The sequence below is a fragment of the Nycticebus coucang genome, chromosome 4 (assembly GCF_027406575.1).
Source record: "Nycticebus coucang isolate mNycCou1 chromosome 4, mNycCou1.pri, whole genome shotgun sequence".
Taxonomy (NCBI): Eukaryota; Metazoa; Chordata; class Mammalia; order Primates; family Lorisidae; genus Nycticebus; species Nycticebus coucang.
In genome coordinates, this window is record NC_069783.1 from 112,124,507 (window position 1) to 112,139,008 (window position 14,502).

The window sequence follows — 14,502 nt, forward strand, 5'->3', positions numbered from 1 at the left end:
CCCCGAATCGCCGGAAGTGAAGGGCGGAGGTGGGCCACGCGCTGTCAATCTCCGTGGCTTGCAGTCAGCGCGGTTGCTGAACTCGCTCGAGGCAGCGCGGGCGGCTCCGGGACTCTGGCCCTCAGTCCTAAGGGCACCATGGACGACAAGGGTAAATCAGGACCGGCAGGACTGCTATGTCTGTAGCGGAGCCGCGCGGGCGTACCCCTTAACCTCTCACACTCAAGCGGAGCTCCTGGAGAGTTCAGGCTGCTCGTCTGCATGTGATTCCTCTAGTCAAAACTTAGTCCCCTTGGTGCTCTTGAATCCAGGGATGGGCTGTGAGACCATCCGCAGACACCCTCCCATACAGGCACGCTCTTTCCCAGCGCCATCCTCCAAAAAAGTCCTTCGCCCTGTTGGATCTATTACTAAAAAAAGATTTTTTAAAGGCATATTTGTTGTTTCTCTAGTAGAGTTACCAAAGTATATTATTAAGTGAAAAGCAAGGGCAAACTAATATAATACCTTTTTTTTTTTTTTTTGGAGATAGTCTCACTTTGTCACCTTCAATAGAGTCCTGTGCAGTCACAGCTCACAGCAACCTCCAACTCTTGGGCTCAAGCGATTCTCTTGCCTCAGCCTCCGAGAAGCTGGAACTACAGGCGCCTGCCACAACGCCTGGCTATTTTTTTAGAGATAGGGGTCTCGCTCTTGCTCAGGCTGGTCTCAAACCCGTATCTCAGACAATTCTCCTGCCTGGGCCTCGCAGAGTGTAATATAATACCTTTTAATGTAAAGAAATAGAGGGGGGGGTGTAACTCTATCTACAGGTATACACATGTGTGTATGTAAATTGACTTGGATTAGCATTGACTGTCAGAGGGGGTACAGGAGAAAATCGGTAAAGTACCTGGCTTGGACACTCTCATAACTTAGGCCCAAGGATAGGTGGGAGAATGTTTATTTTTTAGTAGAGCTTAAATTTTATGCCTTGCATGTCAGTAATTTTTCAAAATAATAAAGATCTCTCAAATAGTAAAGTGGTGCCTTCTCTACTTCCATCAATATTTATCATGTCCCTGATACCAAATACTCCAAAAAGAAAGTATTTTATTTATTTGTTTTTAGACAATCTCACTCTTGTCACGCTAGGTAGAGTGCCATGGCATCATAGCTCACAACTACCTCAAACTACTGGGCTTAAGCGATCCCCTTGCCTCAGGCACCCACCACAACGCCCAGCTAGTTTTTCTATTTTTTTTTTTTTTAATAGAGACGGGGTCTCTCTTATTCAGGCGGGGCTTTAACTCCTACGCTCAAGCAATTCACCTGCCTCAGCCTCCCAGTGCCAGGATTAGAAGTGTGAGCCACCATGCCCAGCCAGAAAGTATTTTTTTAATTATTTTTCTTCTTAAGGTCAATGATCATCAATAAGCTCTTTGGCCTTACATCCTGCTAAATGAATTTGATAAAATCACTTTTTCCCCAGAGTTAATTGAATACTTTAAGTCTCAGATGAAAGAAGATCCTGACATGGCCTCAGCGGTGGCTGCCATCCGGACTTTACTGGAGTTTTTGAAGAGAGATAAAGGTAAAAAGAGTCATGTGTGAATATTCTGGGTCACAGGAAAGTCTTCTGATGACTCTTAAAAATGTAAAAAGAGAGATTGATGTTTACCTGTAATAAGGTAACATAGCCGTAGGCTCAGTGTCTGCCTTCATTTCATGCCTTTTTATCTGGAGAGAGCCAGTTATTATTAACAGGATCCCCTTTCATAAATGAAATATATTTTTAATCAAGAGAGACAATTTTATTGTCTTTTTTTATATATATTTTTTGAGACACAGTCTCAAGCTGTCCCCCTGGGTAGAGTGCTGTGGTGTCGTAGCTCACAGCAACCTCCAACTTGGCTCAAGCGATCCTCTTGCCTCAGATTTTCTATTTTTAGTACAAATGGGATTTGCTTTTTTTTGCTCAGGCTGGTTTCAAACTCGTGAGCTCAAGCAATCCACCTGATTCAGCCTCCCAGAGTGCTAGGAGTACAGGCGTAAGCCACCGCACCTGGCCAAAAGAGACCATTTTTCTATCAGATTAATCATGAAGCTTAAATTACAGCAGTAATTCAGCTTTACAAGTATGTATTGGACTTTTACCTTGTGCCAGATTCTGTAGAAATACCTCAGAGAATATACCAGAATTCTGATCTTAATATTATTGTGATGTCATACTAGTTCAGCATCCTAAATGTAAGCATCTAGGCATAGCATGACACCTTGTATAAGCAAAATAATAACAATAAGAATAATCCCTTCTTTAAAGGGCTGCCCTAGAGACATGTCTTCCCATTATACTTACAATAACATCCAGACACCTTAGCCTCACCTAGACCACCTTGCAAACCTCATCTGCCACTACTACTTAATACCCTTCCATGCTGTCCCTCTCTGAAGTCTCTTTGTTTCTCATACCAGGTTTATTCCCATCTCAGAGCCTTTATTGTTATAATCTGTACCTAGAACATTTCCCTTTGGCTGTGTGGCTGGATCCTATCTTAATCAGGTTTCAGTTTAGATGGGCCCCACTCCAAGAGGCCATCCCCTGTTAAATATCCCCATATTGCCTGTCATTCTGCTTTTTTCATTGTTCATTACAAATATCTGTGTTTCACTTGTTTATTTTTTGTTGTATGCTTATTGTCTTCTTCCTCTCCATTAGAGCAGAACCCTGTCTCCCCCCCCGCCCCCCAAGAGATGGTGTCTGTGTTGCCCAGGCTAGTTTCAAACTCCTGGCCTCAAGTGATCCTCCTGCTTGGCCTACTTAGCAGCTGGGATTACAGATATAAGGCACCAGGCCTGGCTTGTCATATCACTGATATATCCCTAGCATCTGAAACAGTGCTTGACATATAGTATGCAACCAGTAAATATTTGTTAAATGAATGAATGAATGTCTCACAGACCCGGCTAGAGCCTGTGATACTAAAATGAACATCACATTTTGTTTGATCATTCCAGGGGAGACAATCCAGGGCCTGAGAGCAAACCTCACCAGTGCAATAGAGACCCTGTGTGGTGTGGACTCCTCTGTGGCAGTGTCCTCTGGCGGGGAGCTCTTTCTTCGCTTCATCAGCCTTACCTCCCTGGAATACTCTGTAAGCCCTCTTTCAGAGTACCTTTCTGCTTCTCTGTTTAGCTACGGATATTCTCACCTTTACATGGATTGTCCTTGTTCCCTCATTTTGCTCTTTTCCTCCCAGGATTACTCCAAATGTAAAAAGATTATGATTGAGCGGGGAGAACTTTTTCTCAGGAGAATATCACTGTCAAGAAATAAGATTGCAGATTTGTGCCATACTTTCATCAAAGATGGAGCAGTGAGTAGTCATCCATTGTGTGTAGTAACTAGGAGCAAGGGCTTTGAGTCAGACTGCCTCTGGGGAAAAATCCTGGCTCTGCCACTTACTTGCTGTGTAGCGTTGGACAAGTTGTTAACCTCTGCACGGTTTTCTCATCAGTTAAATAAGGATGACAATAGTACCTACCTCATAGGGTTATTGTGAGGATTAAATGAGATGGTATGTGTGAGGGCTCAGCACTATGTCTGGCCCATAGTAAGTGCAATATCAATGTAGACATTAGGGGCGGAGCCTATGGCTCAGTGAGTAGGACGCCAGTCCCATATACTGAGGGTGGCGGGTTCAGACCCAGCCCCGGCCAAACTGCAACAACAAAAAAAATAGCTGGGCGTTGTGGCAGGCGCCTGTAGTACCAACTACGCAGGAAGCTGAGGCAAGAGAATCGCCTAAGCCCAAGAGCTGCAGGTTACTGTGAGCTGTGATACCATAGCACTCTACTGAGGGTGACAAAGTGAGACTCTGTCTCAAAAAAAAAAAAAAAATGTAGACATTAGATGGTCATCATGTAAACATGTAGGGAAAGACACTGGGGCAGCACAGATGATTCCTAATAAGATGTTTTACTAAAGTATGATTATGTAAGTAGTAAGTTAGTCTGAATTAAATCAGCACAGAACAGTTCTTGCCACTGTTTAATACTGAGCATCTTCCTGGTGAAAGTTAGCACTAGAAAAGGATTTTCTTTTTAACTTATTTTTTGAGACAGAGTCTCACTATGTCGCCCTCGGTAGAGTGCCGTGGCATCACAGCTCACAGCAACCTCCAACTCTTGGGCTTAAGCAATTCTCTTGCCTCAGCCTCCTAAGCAGCTGGGACTACAGGCACCCACCACAATGCTCAGCTATTTTTTTTTTTTTTTTTTGTAGAGACAGAGTCTCACTTTACCGCCCTCGGTAGAGTGCCATGACGTCACGGGACTCACAGCAACCTCCAGCTCTTGGGCCCAGGCAATTCTCTTGCCTCAGCCTCCCGAGCAGCCGGGACTACAGGCGCCCTGCCACAACGCCCTGCTATTTTTTTGTTGCAGTTTGACCAGGGCTGGGCTCGAACCTGCCACCCTCGGTATATGGGGCCGGTGCCCTACTCACTGAGCCACAGGCACTGCCCTCGGCTATTTTTTGGTTGCAGTTGTTATTGTTGTTTTAGCAGGCCCAGGCTGGACTCGAACCCACCAGCCTTGGCATATATGGTCAGTGCCCTACTCGCTGAGCTATAGGCACCGAGCCTTAACTTCATTTGTTTTTTTTTTTTTCTTTTTTTTGAGACAGAGCCTCAAGCTGTTGTCCTGGGTAGAGTGCCGTGACATGACAACTCACAGCAACCTCCAACTCCTGGGCTCAAGCGATTCTCCTGCCTCAGCCTCCCAAGAAGCTGGGACTATAGGCACCTGCCACAACGCCTGGCTATTTTTTGGTTGCAGCCATCATTGTTGTTTGGCGGGCCCGGGCTGGATTTGAACCTGCCAGCTCAGGTATATGTGGCTGGCCCCTAAGCCGCTTGAGCCACAGGCGCTGAGCCTTTAACTTCATTTTAAATGCTATTACAGGTGGTGCCTGTAGCTCAGTGGGTAGGGTGTCAGCCACATACATGGAGGCTGGCAGGTTTGAACCCACCCTGTGCCAGCTAAAATCAACAATGACAACTGCAGCAAAAAAATAGCCAGGCGTTGTGGTGGGTGTCTATAGTCCCAGCTACTTGGGAGGCAGAGGCAAGAAAATCTCTTAAGCCCAAGAGTTTGAGGTTGCTATGAGCTGTGATACCACAAAACTCTACCGAGGGTGACACAGTAAGACTGTCTTAAAAAATAAAAATAATAAAAAAATGAAAAAAATAAATAAATAAACAATTGCTATTACAGGGATGCAAAGCTGCCAAGTATTTATAAGTGAGTAAAGACAGGAGCTGCAGGTTAAGCCAGTCCTCCAGCAAAGGGTAATAAAACCTTTGTAACGTCTCTCCCACCAGCATACATCCCTTCTGCCACCTGACCCTCCACTGACCATAAAATTATTTACTTGCGTTTGACTCTTAAATCTTGTCCCAACCTTTGAGGTATTATACTTTTTTTAAGAGATAGAGTCTTTTTTTTTTTTTTTTTTTTTTTTTTTGTGGTTTTTGGCCAGGGCTGGGTTTGAACCCACCACCTCCGGCATATGGGACCGGCGCCCTACTCCTTGAGCCACAGGTGCCACCCAAGAGATAGAGTCTTAATTCTGTCACCCTCAGTAGAGTGCCGTGGCGTCACAGCTCACAGCAACCTCCAGCTCTTGGGCTTAGGTGATTTTCTTGCCTCAGCCTCCCAAGTAGCTGGGACTACTGGCATCCACCACAACACATGGCTATTTTTTGTTGCAGTTTGGCTGGGGCTGGGTTCAAAACTGCCACCCTCGGTATATAGGGCCGGTGCCTTACTCACTGAGCCACAGGCACTGCCCTTGAAGTATATTATGATGTAAATGATGTCATAGATATAAATGGAGTTTTGGCCAAATGGAGGCAAGGTCGTAATTGCCTCTCACTGAGACCTTCTGCATACTCATCATGCTGTCAGTATTCTGAAGGTTTTGTTGGCTCTAATGTAGTGTAATGTGTGTATACAGCACCTGCTCACACTGACTTGAGACAGCTTCCAACATTTAGAGCAGAGCTGCTGAACTTTGAACATGCAGATGAATCATCTGGGGGTCTTATTAAATGCAGTTTGGGTTCAGTAGGTTTGGGGCAGAGCCTGAGAATCTGCATTTCTAAAAAGTTCTCAGGTGAGGCCCAGAAAGGAGCTATAAAGCTGTGTCCACCATCTTGCATTACAAGTGATCCTTTGCACTTTTCCATAGAAGTTACGCACGTGTGTGCAAATTGCATCCATGCCACACATAGGTTGTGTTTACCCCAAACAGTGCTATTTAAAAACTAGTTTGCCAACCCTTCAGTGTTGGATTTTTGGCCCTTCTGGGAAAATCAGATGATCTGGCAACAGTAGGACCATGTGATGACAGCCATGTGACAGAGTTGAAGAGTCCTGACTCTCCTTAGCCTTTTTACTTTGCTGCTGGCTCCACTCACTCTACTGCAGTGCATTATGCTAGTAAGCCCAAGTATAAAAACCACATCTTAGAAATAGGGAAACCAAACCAAAGGAAGCCCAAGGCCCCTTCCGACATCCAAGACTTTTCTTTCTCATGATACTGCATGGGGCTCCACTTCTACATTTGCTATGGGAAGTGAGACCTATACTGTAGTTCTCTGGCAGACTTTTCAGCTTGTAAGTGGGCTGGAAACACTGTACTATCAGTTCTCCTTTCTGATTATAGTTGGTTTCTGAGGAAGCATACAGAAGTCTAGGATGGCAGGACTACTCATTACTGTGCAGATAGTGTAGCTGATGACAAGGGAGTTAGCCCCTTTGACAAGTTTTCTCTATCCACAGAAAATACTGACTCACGCCTACTCCAGAGTGGTCCTGAGAGTCCTAGAAGCAGCTGTGGCAGCCAAGAAGAGATTCAGTGTATACATTACAGAGTCACAGCCTGATTTATCAGGGCAAGTACTTTTCTGTTCAGTTATGTGCCTGGCTATCACTTTGAACAGCAAACTGAGGTTTAGCATCTATAATAATAGGAACCAGAGCACACCCTCTCCCCCTCCCATTTGTCAGCAGTGCTTTTGATTATGCCTATTACTGTTCTGGAAGAAAATCTGCTATGAATTTTGCAGTAGGTCATAGTATAGGAACTGGGGGGTTTTAATCAGAGGACCAGCAGGAGATTGTGTTGAGGCAGAATGCTTATGGAGGAATTAGGCAATTGCTAAGCACAGTGGCTCATGTTTGTAATCCCAGCAACTTAGGAGGCTAAGGCAGGAGGATCACTTGAGGGGAGGAGTTCAAGATCAGCCTGGGCAATATAGCAAGAACCCATCTCTAAAAATGTATATTTTTTAAATTAGCCAAGTGTGGTGGCAAATGCCTTTAGTTGCACCTACTTGGGAGTCTTAGGTGGGAGAGATCATTTGAGTTCAGTAGTTCAAGGTTGCAGTAAGCTATAATGGGGCAACTGCACTTCAGCCCAGGTAAAAGAGATCTTGTTTCTAAAAAATAATAACAATTTATAAAAAATGAATAGGTAGTACTCAGCCCTACTATGAAACGAATTTATAGCTTTCATATGAAAGCTATAACCCAGTTATAACCTAAGAATATGGGAAAAGGGAGGATAGGGGAGGGGAGGATGGGCGGAGGGAGGCTAATTGGTGGGACCACACCTACAGTGCATCTTACAAGGGTACATGTGAAACTTAGTAAATGTAGAATATAAATGTCTTAACACAATAACTAAGAAAATGCCAGGAAGGCTATGTTAACCAGTGTGATGAAAATATGTCAAACGGTCTATAAAACCAGTGTATGGTGCCCCATGATTGCATTAATGTTCACAGCTATGATTTAATAATAAAGAATTTTTTTTAAAAAAAGGAATAGGTAATTCATATCTCCATTTCTTCCGAAGGTTAAAAACTTTTCTTCTTTTTTCTGATTTTATATCTCTTGCCCAGAGTACCTACAAGTATGGCTTTCTAAAATATAGTTTTTTCTAAAGAACCTAAATCCTTGTTTCCTTGTCCAGTGTCTTAGGATCTGCCCCTTAATCTATTAGTATTAGCTGAGTTTCAAGCAAACATGACTTATCACTGTTCAAATTAAGTGACTCACCATACAGCACTATGGGACTTTCTGGACTTTTCTAATGTTTTCAAAATGTCACCTTCAGTAAGAAAATGGCCAAAGCCCTCTGCCACCTCAACGTCCCTGTCACTGTGGTGCTGGATGCTGCTGTTGGGTAAGTGCCTGTCTTCTCTGAGTCACCTTTCCTTGCCCACCTCCAGGGTTGGCTCCCAGTGGGATTTTCACATTGGCAGTTTGAGTTCCATTCATAAAACTGCACTGGGTAGCATCCCACCTCTTAATTAATAGCTGCACTAAGTCAGCAAGCTCATTATAAGATCTTGATAGTGTACACAAAAAAGACAGAGTTATAGGATAGGATGTTGGGGAGAGTAGGAGTTTGTATCCATAGTTTAATGGATCTAAGCGTTTGTACATTTTAAGAGCAAGATGCCAAGGTTGGTCTGGATCAGCACTTAGGGTAATCAGTGCTTTCTCTTCATTTGAAGACCTGAGCTGTCCTCAGTGCCACACTGAGATGCTTTGTCTCACCCAGGCAACTTCTAAAAACCAAGGTCATGTGTTCCTGGGATTATCAGTGTGTTTCACAAGAGAAAACAGGAGTAATAATGTCTTGGGAAGAAAACATGATGAAGTAAAATTAGGGATGTGTTCAAGAATAAGCATTTTGAACAAATCTGCTCATTTTACAAAGTAAATTGCCCTTCATCCAACTAAAAAGATTGCCTAACATTTTGTTCCAACTTCGGATCACATCAGCTTTTAAAATTGTCATTTTTTTATATTGAAGTAGAACAGAAACACCACAATACCAAACTAGTAAGGATGAGTACTGTATCATGAAATTCTTGCTTCAATTACACACTTAGGCTGAGCAAGGTGGCTCATGCCTGTACTTGTAGCACGAGGCAGGTGGATCGCCTGACCTCGGGAGTTTGAGCCCAGCCTGAGCAAGACTCCATCTCTACTAAAAATGCAAAAACTAGCAGGGCATTATGGCAGGAACCTGTAGTCCCAGCTACTCGGGAGGCTGAGTCAGGAGGATCACTTAAAAACAAGGGTTTGAGAGTGCTGTGAGCTTTGACGGCAAGGTACTCTACCCAGACTCTGTCTCAAAAAAATTTAAAAAATTACACTACACAGAGAATGCCAAAACATGTATACTTGCAGTCTGAGAAAGGAAAAACTATTAAAATTATAATACTCCATATAAACCACTAACAAAAGATGAATATAAGTCATATTGACCATCTCTTATAAATGCAGAAATCAGGCAATGCTTATGTATTAGAAATTTAATACAGTTTTTTCTTAAGATGTGTATACACGTTTTTGGCATCTTCTGTATACACATGTGGAGGGGGCAGTGTAGAGTGTATGTCTTATTGTGCAATCATAATAAAAAAGGTTTTAATGTCCCTGGTAACAGTGCCAGGGGCTGACGCCTTATCACTTATGTTTTATGTGCTTTTGGCAGGGGTGGTGGTGGTGGTGGTATAGTAATGGGATGAACTTATGATGAAAATGGAAGAATGGGTTCAGCACCTGTAGCACAGTGGTTATGGTGCCAGCCACATACACCAAGGCTGGTGGGTTCAAACGTGGCCCAGGCCAGCTAAAACAATGACAACTGTAACAAAAAATAGCCAGGCTTTGTGGCAGGCGCCTGTAGTCTCAGCTACTTGGGAGGCTGAGGCAAGAGTTGGAGGTTGCTGTGAGCTGTGACGCCACAGCACTCTACCGAGGGTGACATAGTGAGACTCTGTCTGAAAAAAAAAAAAGAAAATGGAATAATGACCTTTGCAAATGTTGATGCTACTAATAAAAGCCAACAAAAGAAAGCATGAAAAACTTTTTTTGTTTTAATTTCTTTAGTTATATCATGGAGAAAGCAGATCTTGTCATAGTTGGTGCAGAAGGAGTTGTTGAAAACGGAGGAATTATTAACAAGGTAGGAGCATCAGTTCTCCCCAGTTCTTTGCGCAGGGCTGGGAGATGTCTTGCAGACCTACGATACCACCACAGTGTTGTATGCTCTATCATTCATTTTTCTCCTAATCTGCCTTAGCATTAGGAATTCATCATGGTATTTAATTGTTGACAATTCTCATGAGCCATCATCACGGTGGTCAAATTTTCTTCTTTTGATGATTGATTGTAAATTAAGATAATGTAATTTACATTTATCCAAAATGAGCTTTATTAGAATTGGGATTTGGTTTTTGTTTTGTTTTGAGACGAGAGTCTCATTTTGTCATCCTCACTAGAGTACTGTGTCGTCACAGCTCACAGCAACCTCAAACTCTTGGGCTCAATTTTCTTTGCTCCCAAGTAGCTGGGAATATAGGTGCCCACTACACCTGTTTTATTTTTAGAGATGGGGTCTTGCTCTTGCTCAGGCTGATCTCAAACCTGTAAACTCAGGCAGTCCATCTGCCTTGGCCTCCTAGAGTGCTTTGTATTCTTTTTAATCGAGCATATTTGATCTTCATATATTTTATTCCAATTTCTCTATCCATTGATTAACTTAGAAAGGTTTCATTTTTTTTTTTTTTTTGTGGTTTTTGGCTGAGGCTGGGTTTGAACCCACCACCTCCAGCATATGGGACTGGCGCCCTATCCCTTTGAGCCACAAAGGTTTCATAAAAGTTTTTTTAGTTAAAATATATAACAAAATGTTTCCATTTTAACCATTTCTATGTATACAATTCAGTGGTATTAAATGCATTCACATTGTTGTGCTACTGTTACCATTGTCTGTTTTGAAAACTTTTCTTTCTGGCTTGGGGCCTATAGCTCAAGCAGCTAAGGCACCAGCCACATACACCAGAGCTGGCAGGTTCAAATCCACCCCGGGCCTGCCAAACAGCAATGACAACTACAACCAAAAAATAGTCGGACGTTGTGGTGGGTGCTTATAGTCCCAGCAACTTGGGAGGCTGAGGCAAGAGAATCGCTTAAGCCCAGGAGTTGGAATTGCTGTGAGCTGTGATGCCACAGCACTCTACCCAGGGTGATAGCTTGAGTCGCTCCTCAAAAAAAAAAAAAAAGAGAGGAAAAAAAACCCTTTTCTTTCTTTTCCACTTACTTGGTTGCTTTTTAGAGATGAGGTTTCCCTCTGTTGTCCAGGCTAGAGTGCAGTGGCACAATCATAGTTTACAGTAGCCTTAATCCTCCTACCTCAGCCTAAATAGCTGGGACTACAGGTATACAGGTACATGCCACCAAACTCAGCTTATTTTTTTATTTTTTATTGTTTTGCAGTTTTTGGCTGGGGCTGGGTTTAAACCCACCACCTCCAGCATATGGGGCTGGTGCCCTACTTCTTTGAGCCACAGGTTCTGCCCCTCAGCTTAGTTTTTGTAGAGACAAGGTCTCCCTATGTTCTCCAGACTGGTCTCAATTCCTGGCCTCAAGGGACCAGCCCTCCTACCTCAGCCTCCCAAGTAGCTAGGATTAGAGGAGTGAGCCACCATGCCTGGGTGCTTTAAAAACTTCCATTCTTCCCAAACAGAAATCTATGTTCATTAAATGCTGATTCTCCCTCCCCTATCCCCAATAAGCTCTATTTTACTTTGTCTCTTGACTTTTGCCTATTCTAGGTACGTCAAATAAGTGGAATCATGTAATACTTACCAAGTTTGACATTTTCACTTAGCAAGATGTTTTCAAGGTTCATCCATACAGGTTGTATGTAGCATGTGTCCAAACTTCATTCCTTTTATCACTGAATAAAATTACGTTGTATGGATGTGTCACAACTTTATCTACTCATCTCTTGATGGATACTTGGCTTGTTGCCACCTTTTAGCTATTGTAAGTAATGCTTCTGTGAGCCTTGGTGTACAAGTATCTGAGTGTCTGTCTTCAATTCTTTTGGAATTACTGAGTTATGTAGAATTGTTACTGTATGTAATGGTATGTTTAGCTTTTTTTTTTTTTTTTGTAATGGTATGTTTAGCTTTTGAGTAATTTCCACAGCAGCTACACCATTTTACATTCCCGCCAGCAATACAGACGTGTTCTAATTTCTCTACATCTTTGCCGATACTTGCTATTTTCAATTTTTAAAATTACAGCTATCTTAGTAGGTGTGAAGTGGTATCTTGCTATGGTTGGGCTTATACTGCCCTAATGACTAATGATGTTGAGCATCTTTTCATGTACCTGGTGGCCATTTGTATATCCTTGGAGAAATATCTATTGTCTTCCTTTTTAAAGGTCCTCTTTGACTCCTAAGCCAGCATTGAGTACATTCATACACTTTTTGTTTTTTCTACTTCAAATGTTCAGTACTGCTTATCATTCTCCATTTTCTCTAACTTCTCAGATTGGAACCAACCAGATGGCTGTGTGTGCCAAAGCACAGAACAAACCTTTTTATGTGGTTGCAGAAAGTTTCAAGTTTGTGCGGCTCTTTCCACTAAACCAGCAAGATGTCCCAGATAAGTTCAAGGCAAGAGTTTTACATATTTGAAGGGGTAACTGAAGTCTAAACAGAAAGCTTTGAAAAACTGCAATGCTAAGACTGTTCCAGTAAGTTTTTCACTTCCCATTGCTATTTTCTCCAACACTTGGGATACAGAGATAAGTCAGTGATAGGACTCACGCATTTACCCCAGAATGTCTGTCTTTCAGTCCCTCATTCACTCAGGCAGCACCACACATGGGCTGAAAGGAGGTAGGAAGCTGGTGATGGGGTCTGAGCTTCCTCTGTCTGGGCTCAGTTCCCATCTTCACAGACACTTATAAACCATATCACTTTGCACAAATCCTTTCATTGTAACCTCTAAACTTGTTTTTTTTTTTTTTTTTGAGATAGAGTCTCATTTTGTTGCCTTCAGTAGAGTGCCATGGCATAGCTCACAGCAATCTCAAAATCTTGGGCTCAAGTGATTCTCTTGCCTCAGCCTCCCAAGTAGCTGGGACTGTAGTCGCTTGCCACAATGCCCAGCTATTTTTAGACACAGGGTCTCACTCTTGCTCAGGCAAATCCACACACCTCGGCCTTCTAGAGTGGTAGGATTACAGGCATGAGCCACTGTGCTTGTTGAACTTGTTTCCTTATCTGTAAATGGGATGGTGGCATCTGACAGAGTTATGAGGATGCTGAGATAATACAAGGGAAATGCTCAGCACAGAGCTTGGCACATGGCAAGTGATGTACAAACAGACTCTTAAACTGTTACCTCGAGAGATCTAAAAAATTAATCCAATACATCAATGAAGGGACATGTGACCTTAGGCTTTTGGTTACACTGCAGCTTTTGGCAAGTAGCCACCATGTTCTGGCTTGTGGCGGTGACCCTATCCTCCCCACCAGTGTGCTGCAGAGCTAGCTCCTCCCATCTTCAGAGAGCAGTTATGAGCAGTAGCACAGTCACAGCTCAAGCCACGGCATCACTGGTTCAGAGCCCTGAAGGTTCAGGGCAGGCTAACGTGTGCTTCTTATCTCCTCAGTATAAAGCAGATACTCTCAGGTCTGTGCAGACTGGACAAGATCTCAGAGAGGAGCATCCGTGGGTCGACTACACTGCCCCTTCCCTAATCACGCTGCTGTTTACAGACCTGGGAGTGCTGACCCCCTCAGCAGTCAGTGATGAACTCATCAAGCTCTATCTATAACCACCAGGCCCTCTCCTGCCAATGTACAGCTGAGGTGAGCAGCCACATGACCTCCCAGTGAGCCAGGCCAAAACGGAATTGTTTTTTATTGAAGATTTATGGACTAAGGATTTAAAATTATAAATCGTAGAGAATCTTTCTTATTTCAGTCCCACCTAAAACTTATCCATGGTTCTGAAACCCAACCTAAACGTGCTTACAGTTTCCAGAACTAAAAGTTCAATTATAGGCTACTTAACCAATGAAAGGTGTACCTAAGTCCACTTCCTTTCATCCTCCCCTGCACTCCAGACTGATTTGCCAAACAAGTCCATAAAAGATAAAGGCTGAAAAGCAGCCATTCCTAACTACAGCCATGCCCTCTCCAATAAACGGCTAACAGCTGGCCGGGACATAAATTACACATGTGAGAAAGGGAAGGCATAAGGAACAATACTGAATTTACGTCTGGTGTTCCATGCTGAACACGTCCCAGCAGGATCAAGACAAATAGAATAAAAACCATACACAAGGAAAGCAGAAATAGCGTTTAGCAGTAAGATCCTGCATCACCACTGAAGGAGATGCCTTCCAAAATATGTGTAAACTGAAATTCTGTATCTGTAAAAGGTGTGAACTTTCCTTTAAACATGTTTGGGACTAAATAGCTTTTTTAAATTATACTTGAGAACAAAGTTACATCTTTTCAAATAAATTATATAGTAAGGATTTTGATACGGTGTCACATCAGTTTGCAAGCTGACTCCTGAAATGTATTGACCATTTTTGTGAAAACAGTAGGCAGCCACACTAAGACAC

The 14,502-nt window shown here is 42.9% G+C and overlaps 1 protein-coding gene across 1 annotated transcript; it reads left to right on the forward strand.

The window, feature by feature from the left end:
• The first annotated feature begins 17 nt into the window (after positions 1–17).
• EIF2B1 (eukaryotic translation initiation factor 2B subunit alpha) lies at positions 18–14,418 on the forward strand. Its single transcript, XM_053588760.1, has 9 exons — positions 18–151; positions 1,472–1,573; positions 2,998–3,134; positions 3,240–3,356; positions 6,826–6,942; positions 8,169–8,233; positions 9,955–10,030; positions 12,410–12,535; positions 13,540–14,418. The coding sequence occupies exons 1-9, from the start codon at positions 139–141 to the stop codon at positions 13,702–13,704; spliced, it is 918 nt and encodes a 305-aa protein (XP_053444735.1). The 5' UTR covers positions 18–138; the 3' UTR covers positions 13,705–14,418.
• Positions 14,419–14,502: the final 84 nt, after the last annotated feature.